At 32.1% G+C, this 20,299-nt stretch overlaps 1 protein-coding gene and 1 pseudogene across 1 annotated transcript; one reads left to right on the top strand and one right to left on the bottom strand.

Moving 5' to 3' along the window:
- Window positions 1-5,557: 5,557 nt before the first annotated feature.
- On the top strand, window positions 5,558-5,885 carry LOC133671528 (protein transport protein Sec61 subunit gamma-like). Its single transcript, XM_062092294.1, has 2 exons — window positions 5,558-5,651; window positions 5,758-5,885. The coding sequence occupies exons 1-2, from the start codon at window positions 5,558-5,560 to the stop codon at window positions 5,883-5,885; spliced, it is 222 nt and encodes a 73-aa protein (XP_061948278.1).
- A 5,337-nt stretch (window positions 5,886-11,222) lies between these two features.
- Window positions 11,223-18,998, bottom strand: LOC133670554 (probable beta-1,4-xylosyltransferase IRX10L; annotated as a pseudogene).
- Between the last annotated feature and the right edge of the window lie 1,301 nt (window positions 18,999-20,299).

Genomic DNA, 20,299 nt, shown 5'->3' with positions numbered 1-20,299 from the left:
TGTTAAAATTACTCTTTTGTAAATAATATAATATTTTATTATATCGATTGTAAAACTCGAATATATTCTTAACTTTTAAATACAATAGCATAAAATACAACATGGCATTTGTTAATCTTAATTTTTCATTTGCTTATTTAATTCAATAGCTATGATGCATTTTGTAACAAATATCCCGGTTTATTTTTGATGAAATATAGATTTTTTTTTAAAGAATGAAGTATATCTTCTATATTTAAAATGAAATTCCTAACAAAAGATATTATACCCTAGACAAGTGCATTTTAAATAATAATTAAAAGAATTATCTCAAGTATTGATTTTATGATTATACTTATATTAAAAAACAATATAGATTTTTTATAGTAATAATGTAGAAATACTTTATTTGTCTATCCTAATAGGAAAAATAGATTTAGTAAAAACAAAATGAAGCATTAAGTTAAACAAATTAATATCTCTTAATATTAGATTAACTAAATAAATAAAGCATTAAGTTTAACAAATAATTTGTGGTTTAGTTCATGGGTTTACTGTGCTTAATGTTATATTTTTTAAGATTAAGGGTTCAAATCCGACCGTGATGTTAACAATTTAGATAGAATTAAATAGGTAGTTTGTGCTATGCCACGAGCCAAGTTAATTTTTTTATATATATAAAAAAGGATGCTCATGTGATGATAGTATTTTGAAGTTAGAAAAATATAAGATCCAGGTTATTAATTCGAATGTGTTCAACAATCTTGGTTAATTTAATAATATTATTAAAAAAAACCAACAACAATTAAAAAAAAACAACAAAAAATATGTCAATGACTAATTGGAAATAATGAACACTTGTTAATATTATGAAAATATACCATCTAAATATTCTAAAAAAACACGATTCTATTTGATAACAATGTAAAAATTAAATAAGAACATGGCTACTTCATATAAAGAAAAATAAAAGAAATCTAAAACTCAATTACAACAAAGCAAAATTTAAAGCATGAAATGAAAAATTATTTTTTAAAAAAAAAGAAAAAAAACTTGACTGAAGTCAACATGCTAAATTCATAGCCTGATCATGAGACTAAGATAACCCTACATAGAAGAAATTGAATAAAAAGTTGAGGTTAACTCTCAAGTAAACTAAATGATGAAAGGAAAAACTGCAAAAAAAAAAGAAACAATTCAAAAAAAAACTTGAGTCAACTCGAGATAACTCGACTAACTCGCAACCTAAATGAAAAAATAATTTTTTTAAAAAAAACTGAATTGCCCCCCATTCAAATTGGTTATAACTATATATAAAAAAAACTTGATGAAAATACAAAAAACCCTTGGATTTTTTTTTTTACTTTTAAAGGTCAAGTGATTTCACTATGCATTCAGATTGTTAAAAGACCGAATAACCCTGGACCATAATTTTAATTTTTTTTTGTTTTTAAAGTTATTTAAGTCATTTTACTGTGTATTTAAATTGTTAAATGAGTGATTTATCTCTGATCAATATGATAATGACAAATAGATCTTATGAAAAAGATATTTTTTCCCCCTTAAAAGCTAGTTAAATGATTTTGTTTGAGAATGAAAAATAATCATTTCACTATTTTAATCCACAGTAAATATATCTTGATGCACAATGAAAGGTTGATCTATTTTAGCTTTTATTTTAATAGGGCATCATTGTCATCTTATTGTGAGTGTCATTGACAATCATAGTTATCAAATTGCAGTAAAACTTATAAAAAAAAATATGAAAGAACAAAATTTATATATATAAAAAAAAGAGAAAACAAATTACTTGAGCCAACCTAAGCAACCATGTCAAATATATAAGCCAAGTCATGGGATCGAGGTAAGCCAATAGAAAGAAAAAAAAAAGTTGAAGTCCAATTCCAAATAAATCCAACATAAAAAGATAAAATTAAAAACAAATATCAATTAAAAAATGAACAACAAAAACACCAAGTAAACCAGGCAAGCTAACGAAACTTTGTAATTTGAATCATGCATATGAGATGACCCAATAAAAGGCAAACTGAGAAGCATTCCAAAGCTCAATTCTAAAACAATCTAATGTTGAAGGACATAACATAAAAAATATTAAAGTTAAAAAAACTCGAGTCAACTCGTCAAACCTGCATTATAAGTGATGGGGACCAAGATAAAAGAATAGAAAGGAAATCAAAGAAAATCACAAATCATAATATTGAAAAAAATCAAACTTGAAAGATGGAACTAAAAAGAAAATTAATTCTCAACCGGTATAATATTGAAGGATAAAATTGAAAAAAATATCAATTTAAAAAATTTGTCAAAGTAATTTTTTTTATAAAATAACAAATAAAAAGATCCAAGATAACCAAGGTTATTTTAAAGATTCACAAGAAATATGATAGAAGCAAATAAAAAAAGAATGAAACCTAATCACTAATAATATAAATATTAAAGGATAAAGCTGAAAAAACATGAGTTAAAAAAAAAACACAAGAAAACCTAAATGAACCTCGTAAACTTAAGTTTATCTCAAACTCGCAATCTATGAAATTCTTAACCAAGGCTAAATTAAAACTCTCAATTCCCAAACAATTTAATTTTGAAGGATGGATGGAATCAGCAAAAAATATCAATTTAAAAAATTAGCTGAAGAAAATTCAATGAAGAATGACAAGTAAAAAAGACTTAAGACAACCTAGGTCATTTTCAAAATCAGTGAAAAATAAAATAAATAACAATAAAAAGTGTTCAATCTCCAATTGAATAAATATAGAAAAATAAAATTTTTAAAAAAATACAAGCTCAAATAAAAGGGAAAAAAAAAACTTCGACAACCTTTCAAACCTGAATTAGTCTCTAAAACTCGTAGCTGGTTAAATCTTATACTCATGCTCAATTAAGAAACTTAATTCCTAACCAATTTAATGTTAAATGATGAAATTATTAAAAAAAATAGCAAACAAAAAAATAAAGACCAGATTTGATAGGAAATAAAACTTAAAAATAATGAAATTGCAAAAAAAAACCAATTTAAAACATTATCTCAAATAAAACAAACAATAATAAAAATAATATAGATGAAATTTGAAAGATGAAAAAAAATTGAACGGAAATGAAATTGAAAAAAACCTCAAATATTATATATTATTCCAAATAAAACAACTAGTAATGAAACTAATAAGGACCAAATTTGAAGGAAAAATAAATGAAAGGATACTTTAAGATTTTTAAAGGTCTGACATGAAAATCAAGGAAAAAAAAGAAATAAGAGGATAAAAAGAAAGGTTATCGATGCCAAACCGAAGGTCTTTTGGTCACTAGCAGTCCCGCATTCATCGCCTATAAGGTGTTGGAGCTGCTCACTTGCTGACGCGTGTAAATATTGTTGTTAAGAATACTTATCATTTATTAAAATATAAAAACGCCTCCAAGTCACATTTATATCAACCAAAAAACTATGATGAGAGGAAGAAAAAGCCCCTGGATGACAATTGAGTAAATTTTGGATTTAAAGATAATTAAGTCTTTTTACTATGTAAAAAATTTAAAAAAACTAAAAAGCCCTTAAATATAAGTTTATTTTCTTTTGTTTTAAAGGTAACTAAGTAATTTTACTATGCCAAAAAAGAGAAAAGACCAATCTATCTCCATATAATTTAAAAATAACAGTTGTATCATGGTGAAAATATCATTTTCCTCCTATGCATAACTCAAACGTTTTATAGTTTAAGAGCAATTTTGTAATTATTGTATTACAATGAATAGTGTTCAGTATCTTAGTATACAAAAAATTTTGTTTTTAGCTTTAGGTTTTTGTTAATGATATGTTGGAAATGGTATGTGCAATGAACTAAATCAGATCGGCAATCCATTCATCCTCTCCTATACTCATCGTTTCCTCTATATCATTGGTTCCAGCCCTAGCTGACTGAATGGTGGATGGAGCATTGCATCTCATTTCATATATATATATATATATATATATGAGGTGGGTTTTCATGTGGAGAAATCACAAGAGTTTTATTGGATCCTAATTTTCAAATGTCTTCCTTCTGTAAAGTTGGTTAAAAATCCAAAGAAATAGAAAAAAGTTCCATTTCAGATAAGTACTAATTTTTTTATGTAGGGGCATTTAGGTCAATAAGAATTTGAAATCATCACATCCTTTCTTTCTTCACTCTATTAAATCCTAGACTAGACTATGAGTTTTTTTTATGTTTTTAGCGTAGAGAAAAAAAATTGGTAAACACAATGTAGAAAATAATTGGGGATATTGCATAGTTTCACGAGTCGTAGTTGCCTTCTACAACATGCAAGTCACATATTACACCCATGACTCTTATTTCTTAGTTATCATCTACGACACACGAGTCGCAGATGATATCTGTGAATTTATATAAAATTAATACCTAGAGCCACTTTCTTTCCCTTTCTCCTTTTCTTTCCCCTTCTTTCTCTCAACACAGCCAATTGCCTCTCTGTTCTCCCTGTCGTATGCCCCACCTCTCTCTCCCTACCATAAAACACCACGAGGTGTTTTATTACGCCTACTTGATCGTGTTTCCTGATGCTTTCACATAATCTAATGCATTATGCACCTCAATATCCAAGACAAATCAATTGATGTGCAATATTATTTTACATATAACATATTTTTAATATTTTTAATGTTATTATGGATGATGACTACTAATTAATTTTTAATATATTTATATTCATTAATCGGTACAGGAGGCTTGGAAAACAACAATGACTATCTGTGAAAACATCAATGGGATAGAGGTATTGTGGCCAACGCTACACTCAATTTATGTATTGGTGGACTTTAAGAGATTGGGGAGGTTGGGCATCTTAAAGTGAAATTAGCAGAAGATAAGATTGTTTATCATGAGAGTGTTGGGGATATTGATCCATCCACGAGCATCTCAGGCCTGTTCATGAGCATCCTAGATCCATCTACAAACATCCCAAGTCTATCCACAAGCTGGGATGATATTGGATGTTATAAACCCGTCCTTGAGTTAAACAAGTTGGGTTGATGCCCCAAACCCATCTACGAGTGCTTAAGACTTTCCATAAGCTATGACAATTATTAGATATAGTTACAAGTTATTATATGTTCTGAGAATTATGAATAGATGTATAGTTAGTTTAATTTTAATAAAATGTTATGTTATGTTATGTTAATTGTCAGTCTAATTTTATTATTTATGATTAAAGATGTTATGTGTTGCTTATGTGAATTGTGTTTTGATGCTGGAAAACTGGTTATTTAAATTGTGTGATTTTTTATTTTATTTGGCAGGGAGTTATGACAGAAGAAATTTCATAGGATATGTTTCTTAGTCGAGTTGCAGATGACATCTGTGACTCGAGAATCATAATTGGAATTTACAACTCACAAGTTATAGATAATGAATACGACTTAAGTGTCGCAGATGTTATATGAGACTCAATCCCCTAAATATTTTTTTGCATATGCAATTTTACCAAAAAAATTAATTATGCTAAGTTTCAAAAAATAATTGTTCATCACCCCAAATAGAGATGGAGATAAATAAAAGAATTATAAATGAAAGTAATCAACTTTGTATTTAATCCATTAAAAGAGTTCACAAATGATAACATTCACCAAGCAAAGCGCTGCCACAAACTAGATCATAAAGGTTAGCAATAACAACAACCTTTTTTTCTTGTTTTATTCTTTTTCAAAATTTGATTGAATTGATCATTCTAACTAAAACAATGCATTTCATTTATGTGTTGTTTCAGATTTCACAAAAGTGGTATTTCGTACAACGATAGGACTCGTAGTGATGGGATTCATAGGTTTCATCGTGAAACTCATATTTATGCCCTTCAACAACATCATTGTTGGTTCTGCTTGGGTAAATGATTGATCTATCTAACTATTTTTTAGGTTTTCTATTTGATTTAGGGTTTATGTGGTTGGTTTGTAGTATGTTACAAATGACTTATGGTGTATGTGGTTTTAGTCCATCTAGAAATTGGATTATTGTAACTATGTTACAAAATGCAAATATTTTCTTGCCTTCTACTAAAAAATAAAATGAAGCAAGGTGTTGTTAATTCCTACAATTATTTTAAGGTAGAAGGAGATATATGTTTTAACTCTTTTTCCCTTACATTTCATAAGGGTTTTTTTTCTTATAGGGGGGTTTTGGGAGTTTCATCCTAAATGATCCTTTTCAACATAAACAAGTTACTTATGATATAAATATTATATATGTTGTGCTTACATAAATTTTTTTTTGTTTGTATCAAATCTCTCAACTTGATCTTGTTCAGGACCTATCTTAAAATAATATCTTGAAACTTTATATGATACGATTCAAGCAACACTAAGAGATCTATTAAAGGTTTTAGTTTGTCTAGTGACAAAATTTAGGGCTAAGAGGTTTAAAGAGGTATTCAATGGACTTCTTCAAGACACTTAGACCAAGGTGGACATCAAAAGGATATTAAATAATGAAGAACAAACCTTGATTAATTTCATTCATGTTCAAAAAAAGCTTGTTAGTGGGCATTCAAATATTACAAAAAAAAATTAGAATAAGAAGATTTCAATTTGCCAATTTTCTCATTTCACTACTGTTTTGGTCATAATTGGAGCTACAAAAGGAATTGTAATGCACTTATAGTTTGTATTGAAAATTATATATCCATAGCTTTCCAATGAAATATGGCATGCCTTCTAACTCATTAAGTTGAGAGAGGGCCATACGTTTGAATTTGGGCTTTAATTAAGTTAGCAGATTACAAAAACAACTTTAGTCTTATTTAAATTGGGTTATTGTTTTATTTATCTTTTAGTTATTATTAGGCCTTTTAGAAATATTAGGGCCTTTATTTAAATTTGATTTTATTGAATTATTATTATTATTATTATTATTATTTATTAGGCTTATCCATATCCATTAGGAATATCCTATTAGACTTAAGATTCTTTCTAGTATAAATATTTTTTTTGTAAAGACTTTCTAAGGTAAACTATTTTTAATAAAGAGATTGACATTCTTGATATCTTTTGTGTGGTTAAGTAATTCTCATATTAAGTTTTTTATTAAACTTGCAAACTCTTTGAAGGATTGATCAACTTTGTTGTGATTTTATACTACTCGTTCGTGTCTTTTTATAGGCATAGGGTGGGGGTAATCATTACGTATAGATTTGATTCTCCAATACAGGTTCTTATTGGGTTAACTTGCAAACCATTCAAATTTAATTTTTGCATATCTTGTTAGGTATCCGTATCAGTTAATATCAGAGCTTATGCTATTATTAGGTTATATCCCTTTAATCTTTATTTTGTGTCATTTCTTGATTTTCTTTCTTCATAGTTTCAGCTAGGGTCTTGTTTCTTAAAAAAAGAGTATATTCTTCTCTTAATATTTCAAAGTTTATGTCAATACCTATATATATAAAAAATCATCTTTCTTAATTTCTTGATTTTATCGAAAACATCAAAGAGAAATGGTGTTCTTGATCTTCATATTTTATTTTTCTTGATTTCAACCTAGAGTAAAAAAAAGGAAAAGAAATCTTGTTTTTGCCAAATTATATGGATAAAAAAAGAAGGAATAATTGAACAAGAATTGCAAGAATTGATTGAATTGACAAGTTAGGGCATAATAAAAAAACAAGCCCTTAAATTTTAGGGTTGGCGAAAAGTTTCTTAAATATTTTCTTGATTCTTGTCGAATAGGTACACACCAAATCTTAATATTGTCGAATTGAACTCTTGTTTTCTTGTCGAATAGTCCAAATATTGTCTTGCCTTGCCTCATTTAAATTTGGGTATTATAAATCTTTCTTGCTTTATTTTAATTTATTTCTTGAAATTCTTAAAGTAATATTGACTTCTTGAATTAGTTAGTTTTCTTTGAATCTTTAACATAAAATGCATTATTTTTATTTTGTGTCTTTTTTTCATCATTATATTTCACACAAATTTACATTACTATTTGTAAATTTATCCTCAAGTTCTGTTTTGATTAGTTTTATATATTATTTTAATTTTTGAGTCTTTATTATTACAAGTCGCTATGTTGTTTTGATTAATTATTTGATAAGTTGCTAAGTTACCTTTAAGAACATAAGTAAAGGAATAGTGAGGTAAAATATATAATGAGGTTATTATAGTAAAAAGTCTGATTGAATTGTATGAAACATGAAAGGAGTGACATTAAATCGAATGTAAACACATGAGGGAGTGTGTGAGGAAATTTTTCTTTATTATTAACCTTTATTGCAAGTATTCATAATGTCATCAAAAAGTATGACACAATCAAAGGCGAAGGATCCTATAGAAAAACAAGATAAGTTAGAGGTAATGATAGAGACTTTAAATGGAAAGATGGATAAATTGAATACTAAGATGATGAAAATATGGATGGAAGAACTCAATTGTGAAGTTTTTAACCTTTGGAGATCTAATTTTTTTAAGATAAATTTAATTGATATATGGATCATAATTTTGATATTTATTTAACCTTGTCCCTATGCGTTGGCTTCCACACTTCCAAAATAATAATAATAATAATAATAATAATAATAATAATAATAATAATAAGAGAGTGTTGCTGGCAAGTAAATTAATTTAATAATGATGTGGATAATTTAAATAAATAGTGTTTAAAAGAGAGTTTTGCTAGCATTGTTATTGTCTTCATAACATCTTAATTTTAAGAGATTGATTGCGTGATAATGTAACCATATTATTCGATAGTTTCACCCACATCTACCTAATGTTTTGTCCATGTTTTATATATATAATACCTTGATATTTTTTGTTTTATGTTTTGCAGGCATTTTTGGATGAAAGATGCAAAAAGGAGTAAATTGGAGGTAATTGGCAGATTTGACGTTCAGTCAATGTTTTGTGCAGAGCGTGAGTTCTAGAATCGAAATGAAGTGATTCCAGTGGCACTAAAAAGCTAACATCCATACCTTTCTGGAAATGTAATGCAAGAAAAATAAAAGGAGAAAGATCATGGAAATCACATCCTGCAAAGTCAAATCTCGTATTCTGCCAGTGTTGACCTTTGGCCATTCACAATTTAATATATGGAGCTACAGAAGTCCGATTGATGCAAACTAAATTTTTTTGGATTCCTAATTCAAAGACCTATCCACGCTCAAAATTTCAGCCAAAAACGATGTCATATGAGGGAGATATGATTTTCCAAAGATGACAACTGAATTCTGCCAGCAAACAGGTTTCGTGAAAAAACGAGTTCAAATTACGTTCCGAAGCATCTAAACCGACATCCAAGTTTTTATATCAGCAATTTAGCTCCTCTAAGTCAGAGCTTGAAGATTTCATGCAAGGCTATTTCTCCTTTTAGGAAAAATAGTTATTGAAGTACTTAAATGTAAACTGCCAACTCAAGGGAGGACTATTTTGTAAAATAGAGACTAGGGTTTCTTAGCATATAAAAAGAGAGAGAAGGAGGCAGCAGCCAGCAGAAAAGAGGGAGAGCAGAAGGAGGCAGCCAGCCAAGGAGAGAAAAACGCCCCCTTCCTCTAAGAAACCCTAAATTATGCATTCTTCCTTCTTTTTGATTAGTTGTTCAACAAACATGCAAGGCTAAACACTTTTTCTTGGTTGCAAGGACACGGAAACCTTCAGATTTCAAGAACTGTGAGATTTATTTTACCTTTTCTTTTCAGTTTATATGATGAATATGTTTGTTCTCCTATGCTTATTTTTCCTATGATTGTTTATTTTAATTGCTAGAGCGGACTCTAAGTTATTATTGTAGACAATCTATTGTTAAGTTTGATATCAAAACCGGAGTTGTGGTATATGAACTTGTGAAGCAACTGAGTTTAATAATTGTGGCGGATCTACGTTATTAATCTTAAGGAGAACATTCAATCAAATCAAACATAGGCTGCGGACAGTTATGTTTTCTTGATTAATCAACTTATCTAGTTCTTAAGGCTGCCATTGAATTAAATTACTAGTGCGGACACTGTGGTTGTTTGATGGTTAGGGCTAGTTATACGGCGGATCCGTTAACTAACCAATGTTAAGAAGAGATAAATATTCAGAATATAAATTGATGTTTCGTTTCCATGATCAGTTCTGATTTCTGTAGGTGGATGTGTGCTTGTGACCAAGGTTTGTTCTCTTGATAATTTTCTGATTTTATTAAATTTAGTTTGATAGTTTTCTGTTTTCTTTTGCTTTAGCCTAGATAACGTCCAAACCCCCCCAAATTACATATCATCTAGCATAAAAATCTAACTTGAATCTTCCTCGTGGGATCGACCCCTTGCTTGCTCTATACTATCTTGTGTGTTGTGTTTGAAGCTAGGGTAATTAATTTGTGCGACCGCGACATCGCAACACGTGATTAAGGAGGTTTTTTTTTTATTATTTCAGAGCATATGTGACTAACTTTGCAAATCATTATTACGTAAGATAGGGTAGTTGGCTAGGATACGAAGTAAATAAGAGCAAGTTGCAAGAATGAACAAACTTTAAAGTAGTTGCCTATTCATTTCCTGAAGGACAAAGATTGCCTTCTGTTTTGGGGAACTTTAGGGTGCACTGGCTTGGGTACCAAGCAAAGAAGAGATGCTAAATAGTAAAAAGATGCAGTTTGCAAGATTGAATTGGCTATTCTTTTTCTTGATGGCAAAGTTTTCTTTCTTTTTTGGACATGATTCCTGATGGTAATTTTGTGAGGTTTGGTTTTCTTTAGAGGATTTTTCTTAAAAAACAGATTTTATTAGAAGGTTACTTTCATGAGAGGATTTATTGAATATTACGCTATTATTATTTTGGGTTAAATAGTATCAAGAATTGGAATCTAATTCAAAAGAATTCGCCAAAAGACAAACGATGCTCCAGTTCAAAGAACATGTCACTTTTGAGCACATTTGGCTTCTGATCCATTGCTTTCAAAGAATTTAATTTGTGTTTCAAAGCGGGAGTGATAGTAGTGAATCCCTAAGTCACTTGAAATAGAACACAAAACAGTTTCCATACCAAATAAGCCAAGGTTTAAAACTTGGTGACAACATGATATAATTATGTGCTAACAATGAAGTTTCTTTACCTATGGCAGATTACAACTAATAGCCACTCCCTTAAACTTGCTGAATGAATCTTTTAATCTGATACATTGAAAGCAAAATCATGATTTACACTTTCTGTGAAATAGCCACCTTGATTAAACCAATTTTTTTGGCAGGGCTAAGGGGCAGGCTGCTAAGAATTTAATTAAGAAGCATCAAGTTAAAGCTGCAACCAAGGTTTCAGGTCACCGACTAGGCCTGTAATCCAGTTAAAGATCTTCTCACTTGACTTCAGGTAAACAATTGTATCATGAGGCAATTTTTGAGCAAGTCTATTCAAAGCTTGATGGAAAGCATCTCCTGCTTGAGGAGGTTGTGGGAATAGCATTGCCTGCTTCATTAAAGGTGTTGAAAGAATGTCTTAGAAAGCTGCAGAAGACCAGGAAGCTTTGCTGTTGCTTGTTCAGGGGATTTCATCGATGAAGATCTCTACTTGAAGACCAAGATTTTAGGAATAAAATTTCTGATTACATTTGATTTGTTGGTTATGCAATTTTTAAATTTTGAAAAGTCTTTGTTTCCAAGTAAAACTCCATCTCTATTTAAGAGTATTCTGAAATCAATAATATCATCTTCTTCCAATTCTTTTTCACATTTGCTATTCTTTTTCATCTTGTGCTCTGCAACTAGAGAATTAAAATCAACAAATTGGTATCAGAGCTTAGATTATCTTGAGGGACTTGTGAGTTGAGAGAAACAAAAACACAAACCAAACTAAACCACAAACACAATAAAAAAAACACAAAAATAGATTCTGAATCAATCATCTCACACGATTCACCACCAATCTTCAATGGTGAAAACTATGAAACTTGGGCCATTAGAATGACAGTTCATCTTGAGGCGTTAGACCTCTAGGAAGTTGTGGAAGAAAATTATGTTGTTTTTTATTTACCTGCAAATCCAACAATGGCTCAACTAAAGATTCACAAGGAAAAAAGGACAAGGAAGTCCAAAGCTAAAGCTTGCTTATATGCTGTAGTGTCAAACACAGTATTCACAAGAATCATGAATTTGGAATCTGCAAAAGGTATTTGGGACTATCTTAAAAAAAGAATATCAAGGCAATGAAAGAACTCAAAATATGCAGGTTCTTAACTTAATCAGAGAATTTGAAATGCAGAAGATGAAGGAAACCGAAAACATCAAAGATTATGCTGACAAATTGCTAAGCATAATAAACAAAGTAAGATTACTTGGAAAAGAATTTTCTGATGACAGAATTGTGCAGAAAATACTGGTCATTATGCTTGAAAAATATGAGTCTAAGATTTCTTCAATGAAAGAATCAAAAGACTTCACCAATATTTCTCTTAGAGAATTGTTACATGCACTGCAGGCAAAAGAGCAGAGAAGATCAATGAGACTTAAGGAATCAATGCAGGGAGCTTTTCAAGCAAGAGCTCAATACCATGAAGGAGGCAAAGACAAGAGATTCAACAAGAAGAAAAGGGTTCAAACTTACAGAAACAAGGTGGAAACATTTCCACCATGTACTTATTGTAAAAAAAATAAATCACCAGTCGATCAAGTGTTGGTGGAGAACAGACATCAAGTGCAAAAAATGTGGACAGACTGGACATGTTAAAAGAATCTGCAAGTCACAACAACATGAAGAAAAGGTGAATCATGTTGCTCAACAACCTGAAAAGGAGCAGTTGTTTGTTGCATCATGTTTTTCAACAAGCAACAGCTCGAATGATTCCTGGTTGATTGATAGTGGTTGCACAAACCACGTGAAAAACAATCAAGATTTGTTCAAAGAACTTGACAGAACTGCTATTTTCAAAGTCAAAATTAAAAATGGTGATTATATTAATGTCAAAGGCAAAGGAATTGTTGTTTTAAATAGCCTGTCAGATTTGAAGTATATTTCATATGTATAATATATGTCTGACATTGATCAAGACTTGTTTAGTATTGGAAAGCTTATGGAAAAAGGTTTCAAAGTAATGTTTGAAGATTAATGGTGTTTGATCAAAGACAATTTAGGCAACAATGTGTTTAAAGTAAAAATGAAAGCAAAAGGTTTTACTTTAAACCTTATGGAGGAGGAGCAGAGTGTGTTCTCTGCATAAGCATGCAATGACAAACTGTGGCATAAAAGAGTTGGACATTTTCATCATGCAGGGCTAATGTATATCAAAAAACACACTCTTGTAAAAGGAGTTCCACAACAGGAGAACAAATCAGCCAACTGTGCAGGATGTCAATATGGAAAGCAGGTCAGAAAACCTTTTCCTCATGCTACCTGGAGAGCAACACGTAAAATTTAGCTGGTACATATAGACGTTGGAGGTCCTCTGAGTACAGCTTCACTAAATGGTAGCAGATATTATATCATCTTCATTGATGATTATTCCAGGTTTTGTTGGATTTTCTTTCTTAAATTTAAATTAGAAGTTGCCAATGTGTTCTAGAAGTATAAAACATGGGTGGAAAACCAAAGTGGATGCAATATTTAGACACTAATATCTGACAATGGAAAGGAGTATGCCAGTGGAAGATTTCAACAATTCTGTGATGAATCCGGAATTGAACATCAGCTTACTACACCTTACACCCCATAATAGAATGGTGTTAGTGAAAGAAAAAACATGAGCATCATGAAAATGACTAGATGTATGTTGCACGAAAAAGAGTTGCCAAAGAAATTATGGGCTAAAGCTGCAAACACCTAAGTATATTTGTTGAACAAAATGCCAACTAGAGCATTGCAAAAAAAAACTTCGTTTAAAGCCTGGTTTGGATACAAACCAGACCTGTAACATTTAAAAATCTTTGGTTGAATTTGTTTCACTCTTATACCACAGGTGAAAAGAGATAAGCTGGATAAAAAGTCAGAACCATAAGTGTTCATTGGATACAATAGTCCATCAAAAGCTTATAGAATCTTCCAACTTCAAAATGGAAGACTTCTGGTAAGTAGATACGTCAACTTTATGGAAAATAAACAATGGAAGTGGGAGCAACCAGAAGAAAAGTTGGAATCATCAACAAAGAAGTAGGAATCTTCAATCATTGAGATTATTAATGATAACTTTGACAATGAACCAGTCAGAGGTACAAGATCTTTAGCTGAAATATATGAAAGTAGTAATATTGCTATTTGTGAACCTGGAGAATTTGAATAGGGAGTGAAGAACAATGAATGGATTGAAGCAATGCAAGAGGAAATTAGAATGATTGAAAAGAATGATACCTAAGTATTGATAGACAAGCCTTTACACAAGAAGGCCATAGGAGTCAAATGGGTTTATAGAACCAAATAAAATTCAAATGGTTCTATAAACAAATACAAAGCTAGATTAGTTGTAAAGGGATATGCTCAAGTGTTTGGAGTGGACTTCTCAGAAACATTTACACCAGTAGTACGCCTAGATACAATCAGATTACTACTTGTAGTGTCTGTATAAAAGAAGTTTATCAGTTAGATGAAAAGTCTGTGTTTCTGAATGGATCTGCAGGAGGAGATTTACATAGAACAACCAAGAGGCTTTGAAGTCCAGGGACAAGAAGGTCTACCTGCTGAAGAAGGCTTTGTATGGCCTTAAACAAGCCCCTAGAGCATGGTATAACAAAATTGATGAGCATCTACATAAACTTGGCTTTGTTAAAAGTTTAAGTGAGGCCATGTTGTATGTAAAAGGAACTGATGCAAACTTAATTATTATTTATGTTTATGCTGAAGACTTGCTTGTAAGAGGAAGTGATAAGACATTAATTGAAGAGTTCAAGACCGAAATGTTTAATGTGTTTGAGATGACAAATCTCGGTTTGATGTCTTACTTCCTTGAAATGGAGGTGAAACAAAGCAATGATGGAATCTTCATATGTCAACAGAAGTATGCTAAAGAGATATTGAAGAAGTTTCATATAGAAAGCTGCAAGAGCACAAGCACACCTATGAATCTGAAGGAAAAATTCAGCAAGAATGATAGAACAAACAAAGTAGATGAAGGTCAGTACAGAAGTTTGATTGGGTGTTTAATGTATCTTACAACTACAAGATTAGACATTTCATTTGCTGTTAGTTCGCTGTCATGTTTTATGCATTGTGCAAGTGAATTGCACCTTCAAGCTACAAAAAGGATAGTAAGATACATCAAAGGTACAATAAACTATGGTATAAAATTCTCTCATCTTGAGAATTTTATGCTTCATACATGGCTACTCTGATAGTGACTGGGCAGTATCTGTGGACGACATGAAGAGCACCTTAGGCTACTGTTTTAGTTTTAGATCAAGCATGTTCTCTTGGTGTTCAAGGAAGTAAGATAATGTAGCTCAAAGCACAGCTGGAGCTGAATATCCAGCAACTACTACTGTTGTAAATCAAGTCATTTGGATAAGAAAAATACTTGTAGATCTGCACATGAATCAACTGGAACCAACAAAGATTTATGTTGACAATCAAATTGCAATTTTTATTGCAAATAATCCTGTGTTTCATGGCAGAACTAAGCATTTTAAAATCAAGTTATATTTTCTAAGAGAAGCTCAGAAAGAAGAAGTTACTCTGCTATATTGCAGAACTAATGATCAGATTGTAGATGTTCTAACTATAGCTTTTTCAAAGGCAAATTTTGAAGATTTAAGAAGTAAGCTTGGTGTCTACTGTTGTTAAGATAAAGAGGAGTGTTGAAAAAATATCTTAGAAAGCTGCAGAAGACCAGGAAGCTTTGTTGTTGCTTGTTCAAGGGATTTCGTCAATGAAGATCTCTACTTGAAGACCAAGATTTTAGGAATAAAATTTCTAATTACATTTGATTTGTTTGTTATGCAATTTTTAAATTTTGAATAGTCTTTGTTTCCAAGTAAAACTCTATCTCTATTTAAGAGTATTATGAAATCAATAATATCATCTTCTTCCAATTCTTTTTCACGTCTGCTATGCTTTTTCATCTTGTGCTCCACAACTAGAGAATTAAAACCAACAGAAGGGTTTGCAAGCAGTCTCTGCTTCCTCAGTATCACTTCAAGTGGAATGAAAGAGAGTATGGTGTCCAAATTTGGTACATCTTTCTTGTCTACAAATACCCCAATTTCTTCTCATAGGATTGCATCAGCAAATGGTAAAACAATGTTGTCACCTATAATAACAGGGATACAGCCAAATATCACTGCTTCAATCAATCTCGGACTCAATGGGGCGCAACCAAGGGGACATAAACAGAAAACAGGTCATTGTATGTCTTCATAATACGTTGTTGGGTGCTCTGTGGAGATGTCAAAAAGTGGATTGTCCTTGAAATTCTCCCAGACTACTGCTCGTGCACCTTTGTAAACATAAGAAACAAATTGATCGGTGACCTCCACTTAAGCCTCTATCACATATAGGATCATTGAAACATGAAATCCATTCTCTCTTCTAATTAGCTTGACAATTGAATGAATAAGTCCAAATATCGTATTTGAATTCTTTCACATATAGGATCATTGAAACATGAAATCCATTCTCTCTTCTAATTAGCTTGACAATTGAATGAATAAGTCCAAATATCGTATTTGAATTCTTTCATTCTAATTGAAAAATATAAAAGGGTCATGGTTCTAGTTTCATAACCCATTCCATAAAGGTTTCATTTATGTTGATATTTAGTTTGAAAATATACTTAAGCCTCACATTCTATGGAAAAGAGTTGACGTAATTGAACATCTAATCACTTTTTAAACATGTGAGAATTACTTAAGCCACCTTCTAGGTCATTTCCTACATCATAAAACAATCCTCTGAAGTAAACAAAAATTGACCAAGGTGTTTTTTCAGGAATCAGGTGGGTTTGCATTTTCTGTGGAGGAGCATATGGAGGAACTGTAATGGAGCCATTTTTTTAGCAAACATGATTTTTTTGTCCAAACGTTTGCACCAAGGTAGCACGTTGGAGCAAGGGAAGAATTCCTCTTTCGATAGCCTTCTCTTCCTGCAAAAAGGATAAAGAATGGAGGAACATAAATTAAGAGTTAATGGAAATAAAAAGAAACTGCCAGAATGCAACACTTTATTACTAATATATATCAATAATTAGATATACCAAAAAGATAGCAACCTCAACAGCTCTTCAAGAAACCACATATTCAGGTCAATTGATTCAAAAATCAGAATGCATTGAGAAAATTTATCGACAGAATCTAAGGGAAATATGAGAGATAAATAAAAAGGAAAAGGTTTACTCACTTGAGAGTGGAAGTATGCATCAAAGTCGTGTGGCACAACAAAAAAGTGGTCAGCACCTTGAGTCCGATTCCAATAAGGCTAGTTTGAAGAAATAAGCTGTATAGCACTTTTCATCATTCACGGTGATTTGAAAGGCAAAGGAAGGCCATTTGGAGTCAAATCACAAGTTGTATATAAAGGGGTATTAAACCATTCAGCTTCCTTGGGATTGAGCGTTCGTAGAGGGCTAGTTAATAGGAACCGATGCATAAAGATCTCAGCTGCAAACATGTGGGTGAGGCATCTTGGGTCCTTTTGCAGAATCTTCTTATTGTATTTGCTTGGAAGTTCATAGACAAAAACTTTCAACCTTCCAACAGGATCATCTTCCAAAACATCTCCAGCACTACCTGCATGTTGCATAGCCCGATCATACTTAAAGATCTCTCATTCATTGAACTCTAAACTACTTTTGTAGTTTCTAAAATCTACACATTATCAAATTCTAATTCAACAAATCCACCACTATCCGTAATAGAAAACTTAATGTTTCATTTAAATCAGCAAGAACATAACCTTCATTTTACCCTTTTCTTGCCCCCACATTTACCAAATCACATCTGATATTGCCAATTGTTTTTATTATCTTTCACATTGTTTTTCATAGGTCCCTATTCCAAGATGTCATGTGTGTCTAAAATACAATACTTGGACAGTTACAATGGCTCAAGCATTATTATTTTTTACTTTTCAATCTCTAAATTGAGACAAATTAACCCTCCAATGTGATCTAGCTTTCCAGACTTGGACAGTTCCTCTTCATAGTGCATGTAATAATATAAGGACATAGAGCAAACAGAAACAAAGAGCTAGAAAAGCTCTTTCATCATATGCTATGGCCACCTATGTCATCATTAATAGAAATGTACCATGTGCTGGACACATTAGCGCCCATCTTCATGCCAAGTTGTTTCCCCAACATGGAAACTCAAGACATTAGTAACCTAAAAAATTCAATCATGCTTTTCCTTGACCAAGTCTTTATTAGCATACGATCAATTGAAGTACAAGCTTAGACCATCTCAACCAGATATGGTCACCAAGGTGAAGCTCAAAATAAGCCCTAGAGAAGTTGAATTTTACTAGAATAGCTAACAATCCTGATATCATCCCTTTCCATCTATCCTGCTTCAATAGCACTTATCTCTTCCTTAACTCCTCTCGTGAATGCTATATCAACAAAGAAAGATTATTACAATACATTCCAGTTAGTTTCAACAATAAATGTTAAGCCTCAATGCTTCAATACATCAATAAAGAAATGCTATCACTGTTATACTGGTAGACATGGACTAAACTGGTAGACATTCAGCAATCAAACTAAAGTCAGCAAATCATCAATTTTTACTTAAATTTAAGTAAATCCCAAACATCCACCAACCTAACTATGTAATATAACTAGCAAAAAAAATCACTTCAAATAATTTAGACCTACATTACAGTTAAAAGACTAAAAATTACCACAAATCTATCTACTAATCAACTGAAAACTATATTAGACCCCAAATAACATAAAACAAGATAAACCTAATAAAAATTTATAAACTTTAACAAGGAATAATTTAAAGAAAAACCAGCCTGAAATCCTCTCCGTGCATTGACTCCTGCCTAACTCCACAACACCGATACTCAAAACAAGACCAGCATACCAAATAACCCCAATAAAAACCCACTTCCAAATTTCCATTTTCTTGCTTATAATCCAATGAAATCACACAAAGAAGGAACTTTAAAGAATCAGAAAGCAAGAAAGGTGGGATTTCTAGAGGATATGCCCACAAAGAAGAAGGCTTTTTTTAGCTTACGAGGATAAAGGAGAGATTTTTATTCTTCAGAAATATTATTACAGTTGAAATGTCACAAGAAGTAGTAAAGAGAGAGTTTTATATAAAAGAATCATAAGAAATAGAGACAGAACCAGAGATTTTGATACGGAAGGCCAAACAAATTGGCTTCAAGAACACAGAATATTTTTTAAGGGTTTTTTTTTTTCAAGGTTTTTTTATTAAGTTTTGTGAGTTGTGTGGTTTGATAGAAAGTCCATCTCATCATCAGACCATAGCTGTCACAGGGTTAAAATCCGTCAGGGTGTAGGCTGATGAAAAGCATTGTTGGATAGTAGCTACGGGGTGGCAGCCCGTGTGATAGTAGCGAAAATCGACAGCATGCGTGTGCAGCAGCACGCAACAGCTAGCACAACAGTGAGCTGACGAGAGTTGGGGCTTGGGCGAGGATTGTCCAAGGCTTGACGAAACAGTGCTGGGATGACACGATGAGACAGTGGGGAATTCGGCAGCGTTGGCGAATTCGGCAGCGTCGACAAAATCGGCAGCAGGGGCTGACGATAACTTGGACAGCGGATGGTCCAAGGCATGCGAGGCAGTTACGTTGGCAGCATGTGTGCTGGCAGTGGGCAGTTGGCTTGTGGGAGAACATGTCAATGCAGTTGCGGCAGTTTTGGGAGCAGTTATCGGCAGTTTGCGGCAGTTTCTTATGTGGGGAAGAAGTTGGCAGAACATGGGATAATGGGTGCTCCAGCTGTGCAGGAAGTTAGAGGCAGTTTATACTTGTAACTTCCATTATCTTGTAAATAGATAGGCTCTAAAATGTGTAGCATGCAGAACGGATTGGGCATAGCACACAAGAAGGACTTTGTGTAATCCTTTAATTGAGTTAATGAAAAGGTTGGGACATGTTCCTGTAATCTGCTGTGTTTTGTATTCTGTTCATATTCCTTTGTGTTATTCCGCCTGCTTGTGACTTTGAAAGAGTGTGGGGATCTCTTGGTTTTGTGGGACAAACTAGTCATAGGCAAAACACGAGTGAATCGGTGAGGGGAAGGCTGAGTCTAGCGGGACTAGACTGCCGCGCGAGGTCTGTTGCGAGAGCGAAAAATTGACCCCGTGACAAGTGGTATCAGAGCACGGTTGTGTTCTTGGCAGGACAACGAGACAGTTCTGTGGGCAGATCGAAGGATTGGTTTGTCGA

Source organism: Populus nigra, chromosome 13 (assembly GCF_951802175.1).
Source record: "Populus nigra chromosome 13, ddPopNigr1.1, whole genome shotgun sequence".
NCBI classification, from domain to species: Eukaryota; Viridiplantae; Streptophyta; class Magnoliopsida; order Malpighiales; family Salicaceae; genus Populus; species Populus nigra.
This window is presented reverse-complemented; position numbering and strand designations above follow the sequence as displayed.

Bases quoted from the DNA above. Each gene is read 5' to 3' on its own strand.
- LOC133671528 (XM_062092294.1), top strand. From the start codon at position 5,558: ATGAAAGTAATCAACTTTGTATTTAATCCATTAAAAGAGTTCACAAAT. The intron at 5,652-5,757 runs GTTAGCAATAAC...GTGTTGTTTCAG, and splicing joins CCACAAACTAGATCATAAAG to ATTTCACAAAAGTGGTATTT.